General features: G+C 40.4%; 1 protein-coding gene across 1 annotated transcript in view; it reads right to left on the reverse strand.

Annotated features, from left to right (window-relative positions):
* The window catches only part of LOC115122782 (catenin alpha-1-like), a 271073-nt gene that overhangs the window by 236993 nt on the left and 19807 nt on the right, over nucleotides 1-14273 (reverse strand). The window contains 1 exon segment of the mRNA XM_065019987.1: nucleotides 1308-1474. Within this exon segment, the coding sequence (XP_064876059.1) occupies nucleotides 1308-1474 (167 nt within the window).

Raw genomic sequence — 14273 nt, forward strand, 5'->3', positions numbered from 1 at the left:
GTAGTGCACTATATAGAGAATAGAGTGCCATTTGGGACTAAGACAACCGGAGATGATAAACAGTAAGGTCATCTCTATTGACATCTCTATTGGTGTGTGACCTTGTTTAAGGTCAGGATTTTGTTGTTTCATTTCCACAACAATAAAACACCTGAAGTGCAGGTAAAGAGATGGACGACACACAGAAGACCTTGTTTAAAACGTTTTAGCCAAGACACCACAACGTTAGTTTGAGTCAGGCAAAATATTTACCTACAAAAATAGTTTAAAAACTGGACGTGTCTGGCTTTCTTTTCAGAAAGGTGAATCAGAACTTATTTTAAGATCTGATTTATATTTTATTCGAAGCAATAAAATAAATGTAACATTCAAGTTATTCATAATCTGGCTAAATATTTTCTCCTATATGGAAGTTCAGTCATATCCACAAGAGCCCACATCGACAAGCTACCCATAATCCATCGGTGTCTACATCAACAAGCTACCCATAATCCATCTGTGTGTGTCCACATCAACAAGCTACCCATAATCCATCTGTGTGTGTCCACATCAACAAGCTACCCATAATCCATCTGTGTGTGTCTACATCAACAAGCTACCCATAATCCATCTGTGTGTGTCCACATCAACAAGCTACCCATAATCCATCTGTGTGTGTCCACATCAACAAGCTACCCATCATCCATTGTGTGTGCTCCCATAATCCATCTGTGTGTGTCTACATCAACAGCTACCCATCATCCATCTGTGTGTGTCTACATCAACAAGCTACCCATAATCCATCTGTGTGTGTCCACATCAACAAGCTACCCATCATCCATCTGTGTGTGTCCACATCAACAAGCTACCCATCATCCATCTGTGTGTGTCCACATCAACAAGCTACCCATCATCCATTGTGTGTGTCCACATCAACAAGCTACCCATCATCCATCTGTGTGTCCACATCAACAAGCTCTCATCCATCAACAAGCTACCCATCATCCATCTGTGTGTGTCTACATCAACAAGCTACCCATCATCCATCTGTGTGTGTCCACATCAACAAGCTACCCATCATCCATCTGTGTGTGTCCACATCAACAAGCTACCCATCATCCATTGTGTGTGTCTACATCAACAAGCTACCCATCATCCATTGTGTGTGTCTATGTGGACAAGCTACCCATCATCCATCTGTGTGTGTCTATGTGGACAAGCTACCCATCTGTGTATGTGACAAGTTAATAATGGTTTAGTTATTCATGTCTCTCTCCGTGTGCCTCTGTGTGCCTGTGTGTGCGTGTGTATGTGTATGTGTGTCTCACCAGTTTGAGTTGCAGCAGCAGCTTATAGACATCAGACATGTCGGCCAGAACCAGCAGGTGAGTGACGGCAGAGAGGAGGGCCCTGGCTGCACGGACCATGTTACCCCTCTTTACCGAGGAACAGGGGTCCTCTGCAAACTCTCCTGATGCCTGCTTCATGGATTCACCTGAGGGACAAGGACAGGATATTACCGTTGAGACATGAGGGTTCGTCCTAAATGACACCCTACTCCCTACACAAGTAACCATTGTCCGAGCCAGAACAGCTCGGGTTCCCGTCCTCTCTGGAACCTGCCAGAGAGAGGAGGGGAACCTGCCAGAGAGAGGAAGGGGAAACCTGCCAGAGAGAGGAAGGGAAACCTGCCAGAGAGAGGAAGGGGAAACCTGCCAGAGAGAGGAAGGGGAAACCTGCCAGAGAGAGGAGGGGAAACCTGCCAGAGAGAGGAGGGGAAACCTGCCAGAGAGAGGAGGGGAAACCTGCCAGAGAGAGGAGGGGAACCTGCCAGAGAGAGGAGGGGAAACCTGCCAGAGAGAGGAGGGGAAACTGCCAGAGAGAGGAGGGGAACCTGCCAGAGAGAGGAGGGGAACCTGCCAGAGAGAGGAAGGACTGCTGACATTTCAGTGTTAATGTGATGCATTCATTACCATATAAACTGCAGAGAACATCTCGGGGCAGAGTGAAGAGGGATGAAGACATCCCACTGAGCCAGTGTTAGTCACACCAGGGTTTGACATTTGATTCACGCAGACAACAAATACTGAATATACATGTTAAAAGAAGCAATCTGTGATTCAAACCGCAAAAGCGCCGCCCCACCTCTTGATTTAATTAAGATCTGAGAGATGGGGGGGGACTGAACCAAACTCAGGCTGAGCTTCCATGACATCAACACGGTGTGGGAGAGAATCAGTGTGCCGTTTAAACAGACCCTCGGCATCAGGTGTGTGCCTGCCTAGTTCATGACGCCAAAGCAGCCAGTCACCAACTACTTCTCACTAGGGTTGTAGAGAGAGAGAGAGAGATATATAGATATACAGAGAGAGAGATAGAGAACCTATAGAGATAGAGATACATATATAAATATAGATAGATAGATATATATAGATATATAAATATATAGATAGATAAATATATAGATAAAGATATATATAGATATATATAGATAAAGATATATATAGATATTAATGTGATATTATTAGATATATATAGATAAAGAATATATAGATAAAGATATATATAGATATCCCACTGATAGTGTTATCAGATATATATAGATTGAGATATATATAGATAAAGAAATATGATAAATGTTATAATAGATAAAGATATAAAGATAAAGATATATATGATATATAAATAAGATCTAGATATATAAATATATATAGATATATAAATATAGGCTGAGATATATAAATATCAATAGATATATAAATATCAGATATATAAATATATATAGATATCAGGTATATATAGATATAAATATATAGATATATAAATATATATAGATATAAATATAATACTTAGATATATATGTAGATATATAGATATATATATATATAAATATATATAGATATAGATATATAAATATATAGATATATATATAGATATATAAATATATAGATAAAGATATATATAGATATATAAATATATATAGATATATAGATATATAAATATATATAGATATATATATAGATATATAAATATATATAAAGATATATATAGATATATAAATATATATAAATATATATTATATAAATATATAGATATATAAATATATATATATAAATATATAGATATATATAGATAAAGATATATATATATATAAATATATATAGATATATAGATATATAAATATATAGATATATATAGATAAAGATATATTATAGATATATAAATATATAGATATATAAATATATAGATAAAGATATATATAGATATATAAATATATAGATATATAAATATATAGATATATAGATAAAGATATATATAGATATATAAATATATAGATATATATAGATAAAGATATATATAGATATATAAATAAATATATAGATATATAAATATATAGAAATAAATATATAGATATATAAATATATAGATATATAAATATATAGATATATATAGATAAAGATATATATAGATATATAAATATATAGATATATAAATATATAGATATATATAGATAAAGATATATATAGATATATATAAATATATAGATATATAAATATATAGATATATAATATAAATATATATAGATAAAGATATATATAGATATATAAATATATAGATATATAAATAGATATATAAATATATAGATATATAAATATATAGATATATAAATATATAAATATATAGATATATAAATATATAGATATATAAATATATAGATATATAAATATATAGATATATAAATATATAGATATATAAATATATAGATAAAGATAAATAAATATATAGATATATAAATATATAGATATATAAATATATAGATATATAAATATATAGATATATAAATATATATAGATAGATAGATAGATATATAAATAAGTGTCTGTATATTCACCCATGGATAAAGTGATGCCTGGCTGGCAGCGGTCCCCCATATCTACCATCACACAGGCAGAGCGTTAGACCCTCTTGCACCAAGACAGAAAATTGGCCTTGATTGGTCTCAACACATCATTTTGATAGGGACACCCTAGCATAAAAATTTTTTTGGGGGGGGAGGCTGTGTGTCCTACCCATGAATAAAGACCTGGAGCAGGCACCTGGAGCAGGCACCTGGAGCAGGCACCTGGAGCAGGCACCTGGTTCACCTGGACAGCCTAACCTCATCTAAATCATTAAAACGTTCTACCAACTGGCTTAGCTAGTCTGTTGGTTCATAGCGTTTGCTCAGTATAACAACTAATACTCTATTGCTAGCGTTCAGCTGGTATTAGGCCTACACCCGCCATCCACACGTTGGTCTCATCCACTCAACAAAATTATATATTTTTTTTTTTAAAGACCCATGACTTTCCGCAGGCAACTAATTTGTCAGTCCCAGAAAACTCTTCCTCTGTCCCTGCCAGCCCAGAAATACATTAAGACTTTGTTTTAATCAAATTCCACTGAGTATATCCCAAATTGCACCCTATTCCCTATAAAGTGCATTACTATAGGCCGCTGGACCAAAGGTAGTACACAATATAGGGCATAAGGAGTCATTTGGGGAGCATCCACGATAGCACACTGCTGGGCCTGATACCAGCCAAGGCCTCAGAGCAAAGCATAGTAGAGGCTGGTTGGGATCCAGGCTAAGAGTTTATTGCATTAGAAAATTATTTGAGAGGGGAGAAGAGGGGAAGAAAGGAGAAGGGGGGAGAAGAGAGGAACAGAGAGGAGAGAGAAGAGAAGGTAGGAGAGAGAAGAGAAGGGAGGAGGGGGAAGAGAGAGAGGAGGGAGAGGGAAGAGGGAGAGGGAAGAGAAGGGAGGAGAGAGAGGGAAGAGAAGGGAGGAGAGAGAGGGAAGAGAAGGGAGGAGAGAGAGGAGAAGGAAGGGAGATGGGAAAGGAGGAGGAGAGGGAAGAGAGGAGAGAAAGGCAGTCTGACCCAGGCTAAATCCAAACTCTCTCTCTCTCTCCCTCACAGTGACCGTGACCTAATGCATACAGCCAGAGGCCTCAGACAGACACACACAGCGAGCCACTTAACACAGATTCTGCCAGCTACCCAACACAGAGTACCAGTCAAAAGTTTGGACACCTACTGATTCCAGGGTTTCTCTGGCAAAGAGTGGCTCCTTTGAAATTCAAATATATATTGATTTGTTTAACACTCATTTGGGTTACTACATGATTCCATGAGTGTCATTTCATACTTACACTACCTTTTAAAAGTTTGGAGTCACTTAGAAAGCACCATTTTTTGGTGTTCCTATATCGTGGTACCGGTAGCTTCCTTAGAGGCCTATTTGGCTGGGAAACTCAAGCCAGCTGTATAGCCGGTTTCTGTTTATGAGTATTTTTAAAAGATCGGGAAACAACGCTTTGTCTGTTTGCAGCATTTCATTAAAATCAAAGCAAAGCTGGAGGTTATATGGACCGAATACGGGTTCCTATATCATCTATTGGGCTATAGCAGGGCCTGAATACACGTTCCTATATCATCTATTGGGCTATAGCAGGGCCTGAATACACGTTCCTATATCATCTATTCCTATATCTATAGCAGGGCCTGAATACACGTTCCTATATCATCTATTGGGCTATAGCAGGGCCTGAATACGGGTTCCTATATCATCTATTGGGCTATAGCAGGGCCTGAATACGGGTTCCTATATCATCTATTGGGCTATAGCAGGGCCCGAATACACGTTCCTATATCTATAGCAGGGCCTGAATACACGTTCCTATATCTATAGCAGGGCCTGAATACACGTTCCTATATCTATAGCAGGGCCTGAATACACGTTCCTATATCTATAGCAGGGCCTGAATACACGTTCCTATATCTATAGCAGGGCCTGAATACACGTTCCTATATCATCTATTGGGCCTGAATAGCAGGGCCTGATCTATACACGGCCCTAATCACGTCTATTGGGCTATAGCAGGGCCTGAATACACGTTCCTATATCATCTATTGGGCTATAGCAGGGCCCGAATACACATTCCTATATCTATAGCAGGGCCTGAATACGGGTTCCTATATCATCTATTATATCTATAGCAGGGCCCGAATACACATTCCTATATCTATAGCAGGGCCTGAATACACGTTCCTATATCTATAGCAGGGCCTGAATACACGTTCCTATATCATCTATTGGGCTATAGCAGGGCCTGAATACACGTTCCTATATCATCTATTGGGCTATAGCAGGGCCTGAATACACGTTCCTATATCATCTATTGGGCTATAGCAGGGCCTGAATACACGTTCCTATATCATCTATTGGGCTATAGCAGGGACCGAATACGGGTTCCTATATCTATAGCAGGGCCTGAATGCGGGTTCCTATATCTATAGCAGGGCCTGAATACGGGTTCCTATATCATCTATTGGGCTATAGCAGGGCCTGAATACACATTCCTATATCTATAGCAGGGCCTGAATGCGGGTTCCTATATCATCTATTGGGCTATAGCAGGGCCCGAATACACATTCCTATATCTATAGCAGGGCCTGAATGCGGGTTCCTATATCATCTATTGGGCTATAGCAGGGCCCGAATACACGTTCCTATATCTATAGCAGGGCCTGAATACACGTTCCTATATCATCTATTGGGCTATAGCAGGACCCGAATGCGGGTTCCTATATCGTCTATTGGGCTATAGCAGGGCCTGAATACACGTTCCTATATCATCTATTGGGCTATAGCAGGGCCTGAATACACGTTCCTATATCATCTATTGGGCTATAGCAGGGCCTGAATACACGTTCCTATATCATCTATTGGGCTATAGCAGGGCCTGAATACACATTCCTATATCTATAGCAGGGCCCGAATACACATTCCTATATCATCTATTGGGCTAATACACGTTCCTATATCTATAGCAGGGCCCGAATACACATTCCTATATCTATAGCAGGGCCCGAATACACATTCCTATATCTATAGCAGGGCCCAAATACACATTCCTATATCATCTATTGGGCTATAGCAGGGCCCAAATACACGTTCCTATATCATCTATTGGGCTATAGCAGGGCCCGAATGCGGGTTCCTATATCTATTGGGCTATAGCAGGGCCCGAATACGTGTTCCTATATCTATTGGGCTAGAGCAGGGCCCGAATACGGGTTCCTATATCTATAGCAGGGGCGTAACTTTACCTGAAATTACATGTCTGAATAAATGGGGTTGGTTGGATGGCTTCTAAAGTCCAGAAATATAATTGCTAGTCATTCATATGCTAATAATCCAAATATTTCATCTTAAAAGGATCTTGCACTGCTACCCTCAGGATTCATTCTTCAAGGTCAGAACAAGAACATTTCAGAAAAAAATGAAAAAAAAGTTAAACAAATCATTAAAGAACAGCAGTAAAAATAACAATGTGGAGGCTTATATACAGGGTATTACGGTACAGAGTCAATGTGGCTATATACAGGGTATTACGGAACAGAGTCAGTGTGGAGGTTATATACAGGGTATTACGGTACAGAGTCAATGTGGCTATATACAGGGTATTACGGTACAGAGTCAATGTGGAGGTTATATACAGGGTATTACGGTACAGAGTCAATGTGGCTATATACAGGGTATTACGGTACAGAGTCAATGTGCAGGCTATATACAGGGTATTACGGTACAGAGTCAATGTGCAGGCTATATACAGGGTATTACGGTACAGAGTCAATGTGGAGGTTATATACAGGGTGTTACGGTACAGAGTCAATGTGGAGGCTATATACAGGGTATTACGGTACAGAGTCAATGTGGAGGCTATATACAGGGTATTACGGTACAGAGTCAATGTGGAGGTTATATACAGGGTGTTACGGTACAGAGTCAATGTGGAGGCTATATACAGGGTATTACGGTACAGAGTCAATGTGGAGGTTATATACAGGGTGTTACGGTACAGAGTCAATGTGGAGGCTATATACAGGGTATTACGGTACAGAGTCAATGTGGAGGCTATATACAGGTGTTACGGTACAGAGTCAATGTGGAGGCTATATACAGGGTATTACGGTACAGAGTCAATGTGGAGGTTATATACAGGGTGTTACGGTACAGAGTCAATGTGGAGGCTATATACAGGGTATTACGGTACAGAGTCAATGTGCAGGCTATATACAGGGTATTACGGTACAGAGTCAATGTGGAGGCTATATACAGGGTGTTACGGTACAGAGTCAATGTGGAGGCTATATACAGGGTATTACGGTACAGAGTCAATGTGGAGGTTATATACAGGGTGTTACGGTACAGAGTCAATGTGGAGGCTATATACAGGGTATTACGGTACAGAGTCAATGTGGAGGCTATATACAGGGTGTTACGGTACAGAGTCAATGTGGAGGCTATATACAGGGTATTACGGTACAGAGTCAATGTGGAGGCTATATACAGGGGGGTTCCGGTACAGAGTCAATGTGGAGGCTATATACAGGGTGTTACGGTACAGAGTCAATGTGGAGGCTATATACAGGGTATTACGGTACAGAGTCAATGTGGAGGTTATATACAGGGTATTACGGTACAGAGTCAATGTGGAGGCTATATACAGGGTATTACGGTACAGAGTCAATGTGGAGGTTATATACAGGGTATTACGGTACAGAGTCAATGTGGAGGTTATATACAGGGTATTACGGTACAGAGTCAATGTGGAGGCTATATACAGGGTATTACGGTACAGAGTCAATGTGGAGGTTATATACAGGGTATTACGGTACAGAGTCAATGTGGAGGTTATATACAGGGTATTACGGTACAGAGTCAATGTGGAGGCTATATACAGGGTATTACGGTACAGAGTCAATGTGGAGGTTATATACAGGGTGTTACGGTACAGAGTCAATGTGGAGGTTATATACAGGGGGTACCGGTACAGAATCAATGTGGAGGCTATATACAGGGGGTACCGGTACAGAGTCAATGTGGAGGCTATATACAGGGGGTACCGGTACAGAATCAATGTGGAGGCTATATACAGGGTGTTACGGTACAGAGTCAATGTGGAGGTTATATACAGGGGGTACCGGTACAGAATCAATGTGGAGGCTATATACAGGGTATTACGGTACAGAGTCAGTGTGGAGGCTATATACAGGGTGTTACGGTACAGAGTCAATGTGGAGGCTATATACAGGGTATTACGGTACAGAGTCAATGTGCAGGCTATATACAGGGTATTACGGTACAGAGTCAATGTGGAGGCTATATACAGGGTGTACCGGTACAGAGTCAATGTGGAGGCTATATACAGGGGGTACCGGTACAGAGTCAATGTGGAGACTATATACAGGGGGTACCGGTACAGAGTCAATGTGGAGACTATATACAGGGGGTACCGGTACAGAGTCAATGTGGAGACTATACAGGGTATTACGGTACAGAGTCAATGTGGAGGCTATATACAGGGGGTACCAGTACAGAGTCAATCTCTGGTCCTATCACACTTAGAGTACTGTCCAGTTATATGGAACTAAAGATTAAAAATTAAAAACTCCAAATGGCTCAAAACAGGGCTGCCAGATAAACTCATTGCTCTAACCGAATGAATATTACTAAAAATGCACCAGAATCTCTCATAGCTTCACGCAAAAAAAAAATAATTACAATCTATTCTTCAATTTTTCTTTAGGAATGTTATTTCTTTTTAAGTATTTTTCAGCCCAATTAGTACATACTAGCAACACGCATAACCACCAAACATTCAGCTAAAACAACAGTTTTACATCGAGCTAAAGCTGAATGTTACTTTTTACCAATCCATATTTCTCAGGCAAAAAATAAATCCACCTTCGAGAGGAAATAGACAGAACATCTAATGTGATAGACCATATGACTGGACAGGAAATAGACAGAACATCTAATGTGATAGACCATTTGACTGGACAGGAAATAGACAGAACATCTAATGTGATAGACCATTTGACTGGACAGGAAATAGACAGAACATCTAATGTGATAGACCATATGACTGGACAGGAAATAGACAGAACATCTAATGTGATAGACCATTTGACTGGACAGGAAATAGACAGAACATCTAATGTGATAGACCATTTGACTGGACAGGAAATAGACAGAACATCTAATGTGATAGACCATATGACTGGACAGGAAATAGACAGAACATCTAATGTGATACACCATTTGACTGGACAGGAAATAGACAGAACATCTAATGTGATAGACCATATGACTGGACAGGAAATAGACAGAACATCTAATGTGATAGACCATATGACTGGACAGGAAATAGACAGAACATCTAATGTGATAGACCATATGACTGGACAGGAAATAGACAGAACATCTAATGTGATAGACCATTTGACTGGACAGGAAATAGAAAGAACATCTAATGTGATAGACCATATGACTGGACAGGAAACAGACCATATGACTGGACAGGAACTAGAACGCATCAACTGAAATGTTAAGTGTTTCCTGTCAGGTATTTTAATCGTCTGTATTGTCTACTTGTTGAATGTTTGTGAAGTCTTGTTTGTTTGTGAAGTCTTGTTTGTTTGTGAAGTCTTGTTTGTTTGTGAAGTCTTGTTTGTTTGAAGTCTTGTTTGTTTGTGAAGTCTTGTTTGTTTGTGAAGTCTTGTTTGTTTGTGAAGTCTTGTTTGTTTGTGAAGTCTTGTTTGTTTGTGAAGTCTTGTTTGTTTGTGAAGTCTTGTTTGTTTGTGAAGTCTTGTTTGTTTGTGAAGTCTTGTTTGTTTGTGAAGTCTTGTTTGTTTGTGAAGTCTTGTTTGTTTGTGAAGTCTTGTTTGTTTGTGAAGTCTTGTTTGTTTGTGAAGTCTTGTTTGTTTGTGAAGTCTTGTTAATTGGTGTTGTACCCCCAGGAAGATTAGATCGCATTATGGCGTTAGCTAACAGGGATCCTCATGAAAATGTAACATCACTAAATGATATAACCACGTGAATTTCTATAGGCCTAGAAATAGTATGGGCTGTTTTTTAACCTAGAGCAGGCAATTGTTTTGCCTTCAGCCTCTATATAACCACATGAACAAATATATATATACACAATATTCTGCCCATATGAACAGATTTATTAGTCCATAAATGAACCAAGTTCTGTAGGCCCCACACACGCGAATGCAATACTTGTTGATTTAATGCAAAGCAGTAGACACATTTAATAACAGACTCATGACCACAATAGTAAACATACACTTTGTTTTTGCTTTCTTTAATAACAGACGCAATAGACGAACGCTCGCTTCACAGCTTCCTCAGGAAAACGCCACATATTGTAGCCTCACAGACGAAAAGAGAAGCGGAGGAAAGAGTTGGCATTTTGTTTGCGGTAAAATATTACACGTTGTGGCAATTCTTCAATGTTTTATAAGTTTAATGGGATGTCAAGACTCCCTGGAAAACAGTGGCAATTGTTAATGGATGGACTATCCTGGCTAAAGAAAATGAGAATAATTTACCTCTGCCCAGTGCTAGGAAAAGACCTAGTGTGTCTCAGATCCACAAACATACAGTCTATGCTTGTATGAACCAACCCCACTCTCCTCAGTTCCCATCAGGACCAGCCCAGAACACTAACGCTTATAAATTCATAATTTGTCTACGAGGCAGACACACACAAAAAAAAAAAAATTATGTTACTGGAGGGGAAAATGAATTATATAGGATACTGTAAAATGTTAACCTACAACAAGGGCTGATAAAAATGCTCGTGTCAAACTCTGTCTTCGGTGAAATGTTCCAACAATTGTCGGAGCAAAATTACCCCTCTCGTTGCCCTCGTGTAGGTCTAACAGTACACTACTTTCTACCTAGAAATTACCCCTCGTGTAGGTCTAACAGTACACTACTTTCTACCTAGAAATTACCCCTCGTGTAGGTCTAACAGTACACTACTTTCTACCTAGAAATTACCCCTCGTGTAGGTCTAACAGTACACTACTTTCTACCTAGAAATTACCCCTCGTGTAGGTCTAACAGTACACTACTTTCTACCTAGAAATTACCCCTCTCGTTGCCCTCGTGTAGGTCTAACAGTACACTACTTTCTACCTAGAAATTACCCCTCTCGTTGCCCTCGTGTAGGTCTAACAGTACACTACTTTCTACCTAGAAATTACCCCTCTCGTTGCCCTCGTGTAGGTACACTACTTGCTACCTAGAAAGGTTTCACTCTCAAACGGTTTTTGAAAAATGTGACCCAGCAACCATGAATGCTGCTCCAGGTGTCGGTGCTCCTCCCAAAACAGCACCCTGTAATCAATATAGTGACCAGAGTAGTGTACTATATACTGAATGTGGTGTCATTTGGTACAGACACAGTGGCCACATACAAAAAACAGCCTCCAGTAGGGCTGTCCCCGAATATAACAATTTGAGTCCACGAAAAAAGGGTTAAAAAAAATATAAAGAGCAAGGGAACACGAGAGAGCAAGGGAACACGAGAGAGCAAGGGAACACGAGAGAGCAAGGGAACACGAGAGAGCAAGGGAACACGAGAGAGCAAGGGAACACGAGAGAGCAAGGGAACACGAGAGAGCAAGGGAACACGAGAGAGCAAGGGAACACGAGAGAGCAAGGGAACACGAGAGAGCTAGGGAACACGAGAGAGCAAGGGAACACGAGAGAGCAAGGGAACACGAGAGAGCAAGGGAACACGAGAGAGCTAGGGAACACGAGAGAGCAAGGGAACACGAGAGAGCAAGGGAACACGAGAGAGCAAGGGAACACGAGAGAGCTGGCAATTATCATTCCAGCTGTGATGTTGTGAAGCCATCCGTCAGAAGATATGAATGAAGAGAACAGGCATGCAGGGTGTGATCGTTGTAAAAAGAGAGCTGAGATGTTGTGAATGACTGAAGAACATTCATGCAAACAAGTTGGAATCCACCACACTAAACCCTTCTAAAACCCACAACCTGGGGGGCATATTTGTAAACGCAAGCCTTAAAACATTCATGGCATTGCCCCCCCCCCCGCCTACCTCCAACCCAAAATTATATCTGCATCCTTCTACCCATTTAAAAACAACTGGTAAGCCACAGCTGGGTATAAAATGCTTTCTATATGCATGGCGAAGAGAGAGGGGAAGAGAGGGGTAGGGAGGGGAGGACTAAGGCCCAGTCAATGGCAGCATTATCACTCTGTCCACGCTCAGCATAACAGCGTGACATAGTCCTAACTGACAGGCCAGCCCTACCACCAGCAGAGCTGCTGTATTCCTGTCCAATGACTGTGTGCACTTCAAATGGCACCCTATTCCCTACATAGAGCACTACTTTTGACCAGAGCCCAGTCTAAGGTAGTGTACTATAAAATAACAAATGGAATAGGGTGCCATTTGGGACGCCGGTAGAATAGCAGAGGCTGAGGCTGACATTCCCAGGCACAGACAAGACCGCTGGCACGACTTGTCTACCGAGCAGACACCTCTTAGAGCACAACAGTTCGCCCATCACCCCCCCTGAACTGTACCAGTAACCCACAGAGAGAGTGTCGGAGTTTGTTTGTCACAGACATTAGCTGTAGAACTCGCACAGTGAGAGCGATATCCATGACTAAGTGTACCAGTAACCTCAAGCTGTACCCAGCTAAAAAACCTTGGTCAAACAGGAGCAGTCTGGTCAAAATGTTGTTGTTTTTTTAAATGTGTTTTTCCCGCATAGACCGACACACCCTGTGATTTTATTTAAACAACTATAATGCACAGATCTTGTCTGGTGCTTTAAGCGCACTGTTTGATGAAATAATTGAGACCGACCTGAAGAGGGCGCTAGAACGCATGTTCTTTCAATACCATTCATCTCTACGCCATCTGTCTGCAACGAACTTCAACTATTTTAATCAACCATCTACTGGGCTCAGCCTGAAGCTCATGCTGGTTAACTATTTAATATAGACTATTCTGGGCCCTCTTTCCTGTGCCAGTGAGCTCCACGGGATAAGTAAACCAGGTATGTTATGTTCCAGCAACAGAGAGAGACTAAGCTATAGTTTTGGTTTTTTTCACCTTTATTTAACCAGGTAGGCCAGTTGAGAACAACTGTGACCTGGCCAAGATAAAGCAAAGCAGTGTCGACCTGGCCAAGATAAAGCAAAGCACTGTCGACCTGGCCAAGATAAAGCAAAGCACTGTCGACCTGGCCAAGATAAAGCAAAGCACTGTCGACCTGGCCAAGATAAAGCAAAGCACTGTCGACCTGGCCAAGATAAAGCAAAGCACTGTCGACCTGGCCAAGATAAAGCAAAGCGACACAAACGAAACAGAGTAACACACGGGATAAACAAACAAACAGTCAATAACACAA

The sequence above is a fragment of the Oncorhynchus nerka genome, linkage group LG6 (assembly GCF_034236695.1).
Source record: "Oncorhynchus nerka isolate Pitt River linkage group LG6, Oner_Uvic_2.0, whole genome shotgun sequence".
NCBI lineage: Eukaryota > Metazoa > Chordata > Actinopteri > Salmoniformes > Salmonidae > Oncorhynchus > Oncorhynchus nerka.